The 4,545-nt window shown below is 61.0% G+C and overlaps 1 protein-coding gene across 1 annotated transcript in view; it reads right to left on the reverse strand.

The window, feature by feature from the left end:
- NMT1 (N-myristoyltransferase 1) overlaps positions 1-4,545 on the reverse strand; it is a 15,287-nt gene that overhangs the window by 1,680 nt on the left and 9,062 nt on the right. The window contains exons 8-10 of the mRNA XM_009998196.1: positions 3,992-4,162; positions 2,291-2,458; positions 1,590-1,727 (exon numbers count right to left, since the gene is read on the reverse strand). Of these exons, the coding sequence (XP_009996498.1) occupies positions 1,590-1,727; positions 2,291-2,458; positions 3,992-4,162 (477 nt within the window). The remainder of the gene's footprint in view (positions 1-1,589; positions 1,728-2,290; positions 2,459-3,991; positions 4,163-4,545) is intronic.

Consider the following 4,545-nt stretch of genomic DNA (forward strand, 5'->3'; position numbering starts at 1 on the left):
AGGGGTGTCCATGAGGGTTTTCCCACCTGTTTTGGGGTATTTGGGAGCAGGGAGAGCTCTGGGCATGTGGCCAAATGGGGACAAGGACCCTGGGCAGCTCAGCACTGGGGAGGTGACAGATGCTCGGGGTGTGACAGGGCTGCAGGACGAGCCCAGGTTGGTTGTAGGTTATAACAACAAGAGGTTTGGGAGCAGCTGCTTCTCAAGAGCCTGGTCCTGGGACAGGCCCCTCCAAAGGCCACCAGCCCTGCCAAGTCCCAGGCTGCACCCTGGAGAGCAGGTCTAGCACCCAACTGGAGAGCAAAGGGGTGGCTGAAACCTCCCAGAGCTTCTCCAAAGGCTCAGAGTGAGGGAGGGGTGAGGGCACCTGGAGCCACCTGCTCTGCCCAGGGAGCCAAAGCCTCGTTACTGCCATTAACGAGCTGCTGTGGAGCTGCTGGGGGGGCTTCTGGTGCTCAAGCACTGTCCTCTCCAAGGTGAATGAGTCACATCACCAGGGTGGAGGTGCAGCAGAACTGGGTGCTGCCTAAAAACGGCCCCAGGCAGCAGCCAGGGTGCCCACTGCTGCAGGGACAAGATGACAGCCCTGCCACCCCCTGGCTCTGAACCACAGGATCATTCTGGTTGGAAAAGACCCTTAAGATCATCAAGTCCAACCATAACCCAACTCTATCAACCATTAACCCAACTAATGTCCAACGCTAACCCATGTCCCTCAGCACCATCTCCAGGGCTTGGAACCCCCTCCAGGGATGGGGACTCCCCCCCTGCCCTGGGCAGCCTGGGCCAGGCCCTGACAACCCTTGCCAGGGAGAAACTGTTCCCAAGGTCCAACCTCAGCCTCCCCTGGCACAACTTGAGGCCGGTTCCTCTGCTCCTGCCCCTTGTTCCTGGGGAGCAGAGCCCGACCCCCCCTGGCTCCAACCTCCTCTCAGGCAGCTGCAGAGCCAGCAGGTCTCCCCTCAGCTCCTTGGCTCCAGGCTGGACACCCCCAGCTCCCTCAGCTGCTCCTGCTCACACTTGTGCTCCAGCCCCTTCCCCAGCTCCCTTGCCCTTCCCTGGACACGCTCCAGCCCCTCCGTGTCCTTCTTGTCCCCAGGGGCCCAGAACTGACCCCAGGATTCCAGGTGCAACAAGGACCCCACTGCCACCAGGTCTTGCTCAATGGCTCTCAAGCTCCTCTGCTCTCTCTCTCAGGTCTGCTGTCCCCCCACCAGGCTAACACCAGGGTACAGGGCTGTGTGGTGACACTGGATCCTGTGCAGGCTCTCAGGGCACAGCAACCACCTCCCTGCTGACTCTCACAACCAGTGGTGTCACATCTGTCACCCTGCAGCCCCCTGCCTGTCCCTCTCTGTCCCTGCCCTCCCTCCACAGTGGGAGGAGGCTGTTGGTGCCCACGGGGGAGGTTCTGGACCAGGACCTGCTCCAGCCCAGGAGTGCCTGGAGCTGGGGGAGAACCAGGGCCTTTCCCCAGGGACAGGCTGGGGTGGGCACAGCAGGAGAGCTCCCAGGAGCCTGGGAGCACCAGTGGCAAACTCATTCCCCTGGGGGGGATAACCCCCCAGCCCAGCAGCCCCCACACTGACCTTTTCTGGTGCCATACTGGGACACTTCCAATTGTACAGGTAATACTGCAGGTTCCCGTCCCCAATCCCAAACTTCAGCTTCTCCAGGAAGGTTTTGTTTTCCATCAGATCCAGTGCATTGAAGACGTCAAATCCTTTCTGCAGGAGCAGGACATGGACCTGTCAGCCCCTCATGCCCGCGGGATGGGCAGTTCCTCCCATCCTGGAGCCACCTGCTCCCTCTCCAGCCCAGCTCTGCAGCCCTGGGAAAGGGGTGAACCCCCAGAGCCCTCCACCCCTCAGCTCAGCAGCGGGTGGGGAACCAGCAGCTCCCCAGGCTGGGCAGAGGGAGGGGTTGGGGCCCCCCCATGGCCCCATCCCAGAGGCATATCCCCCCTGCTGCCCCTCCTGGGGAGGCAGATCCTTTAGGATTTGGGATTGTACAGCCCTGGGTACAAGCCCTGCCCCATGGACAGGCAGCCCCACCAACCCAAGAGTGGCCACGTTGGCGGTGAGAACACGGTGTCCGGTGAGAACACGGTGCCCAGTGAGCTGCCCAGTGCCCAGTGAGCTGCCCAGTGAGCTCCTGGTGCCCAGTGAGCTGCCCAGTGAGCTCCTGGTGCCCAGTGAGCTGTCCAGTAAACTCCTGGTGCCTAGTGAGCTGCCCAGTGCCCAGTGCCCTTCCCACCACGCTGCCCCTGCCCCCCAGCCCCCCCACGCACCGACTTGGCGAGGATGAGCGCGTCGCTCATGAGGTCGATGAGGGGGGTCTTGGTGTGGACGTTGTAGAAGGAATAAGCAGCTTTGAGGCTCTTGTGGGTCGGGTGGTTCATGATGGTGGAGGGCAGCGTGTAGAAGCTCAGGAAGTCTGTCACCTGCCCAGGGGAGCTCTGGAGGCCACAAGGGACACCACAACATGTCAGGACCTGGACAAAGCCCATCTGGAGCCTCAGAGAGGCTTTGCCAGCCCAGCTGGGGTGTGGGGTCCCTGCAGGAACCTGGGGGCAGCCCAGGACTTGAGGGACCATCCCCCAGCACCTCAAAACTCCCACCCACGAGCATAGAATCATGGAATGGGTTGGGTTGGAAGGGACCTTAAAGGTCATCAGGTTCCAACCCCCTGCATGGGCAGGGACACCTCCCACCAGCCCAGGCTGCTCCAAGCCCCATCCAACCTGCCCTTCAACACTGCCAGGGATGGGGCAGCCACAGCTTCCCTGGGCAACCTAGGCCAGGCTCTCACCACCCTCACAGCAAAGAATTTCCTCCTCATGTCTCACCTCAATCTCCCTCTTCCAGTTTCAATCCATCCCCCTCATCCCATCCCTCCCTGCCCTTGTCCCAAGCCCCTCCCTGCTTTCCTGGAGCCCCTTCAGGCACTGGAAGCTGCTCTAAGGTCCCCCTGGAGCCTTCTCTTCTCCAGGCTGAACCCCCCAACTCTCCCAGCCTGGCTCCAGAGCAGAGCTGCTCCAGCCCTTGCATCATCCTCATGGCCCTTCTCTGGACCCTCTCCAACAGCTCCATGTCTCTCCTGTGCTCAGGGCTCCAGAGCTGGACACAGCACCCCAGGGGGGTCTCACCAGAGCAGAGCAGAGGGGACAATCCCCTCCCTGGCCCTGCTGGCCACACTTCTTGTGATGCAGCCCAGGATGGGTTGGCTCTCTGGGTTCTGAGCACACACTGGGGGCTCATGTCCAGCTTCTCATCTCCTCCCACCCCCAAGCCCTTCTCCTCAGGGCTGCTCTCCAGCCATTCTCCCCCAGCCTGGATTGGTGTCTGGGCTTGCACCAACCCAGGGGCAGGACCCTGCACTTGGCCTTGTTGATCTCCATGAGGTTGGCACTGGCCACCTCTCCAGCCTGTCCAGCTCCCTCTGGATGGATCCCTTCCCCCTTGGGTCTCAACCACACCACCCAGCTTGGGATCATCAGCAAACCTGCTGAGGAGACACTCAATCCCACTTGTCTCCAACAAAGATGTCAAACAGCACTGGTCCCACTACTGATCCCTGGGGACACCACTTGTCACCTGCCTCCATTTGGACACTGAGCCATTGACCACAGCTCCCTGGGTGGAGCCATCCAGCCCATTATCTATTCACTAGGTGGTTCATCTGGTGGTTCATCAGATCCTTGTCTTGTCAGTCTGGAGACCAGGATGTCAAATGCCTTGCACCAATCCAGGTAGATAACATCAGTTGCTCTACCACTACCCCCCACCTCTGTAGCCTTGTCATAGGAGGCCACCCAACTGGTCAGGCATGATTTACCCTTCCTGAAGCCACGTTGTTGTCACCAACCACCTCCTTTTCCACGCGCATCCCCACCCAAGGTGACCTCCCCGTCACTCCCAGAGCTCAGCACGCGCTCCCAGTGGGGGCAGAAGCCCAGGAACCCCCCCCTGCCTTTCTCCTGCCCCCTCACCTCTACCACAAAGGTGTCGATGATGTTCTCCTGAGGTAAGAACCAGTGCTCCACCTCCTCCCTGCTCATGATGGGCGTCAGGTGGAACAGCTGCAGGTACTGGGTCAAGAGCTGGTGCACGGCCGGGACGTCTCGGGGCTCCATGGGCCGCAGGCCGGGGGTCTTGGGAGTCTGCAGGGGTGGGATCAATGGTTTGACTTGGTTGCTTTAATCACCCAAGGGCTCTCTGACAAGCAGACCAAGACACCCTCTGCTTCCATCAGCCCATTTCCAGCCCCACAGCCCCACACTCTGCCCCCGCTGGGAGCAGGACGGGAGGGATCGGCCCTGACGCTGATGGGAAAGGTCAGAGAGGACAGCAGGTCCCACAGCCCCACGAGCCAGGTCATGTCCCTCTGGACGTGGCCTCCTGCCCACCAGTGACACAAGGGCCCTGTTTCCCCCAGGTCTCTGCTCCTGGTGGCAGTGGGGATGGGCTGGGAGACGTGCCCTGGGCACCTCAAGGAACCACAAGGAACCTCCTGACATTATTCCCAGTTGGACTTGTTTTCTAA

This window comes from Chaetura pelagica, unplaced genomic scaffold (assembly GCF_000747805.2).
Source record: "Chaetura pelagica isolate M959 unplaced genomic scaffold, ChaPel_1.0 scaffold1325, whole genome shotgun sequence".
Taxonomy (NCBI): Eukaryota; Metazoa; Chordata; class Aves; order Apodiformes; family Apodidae; genus Chaetura; species Chaetura pelagica.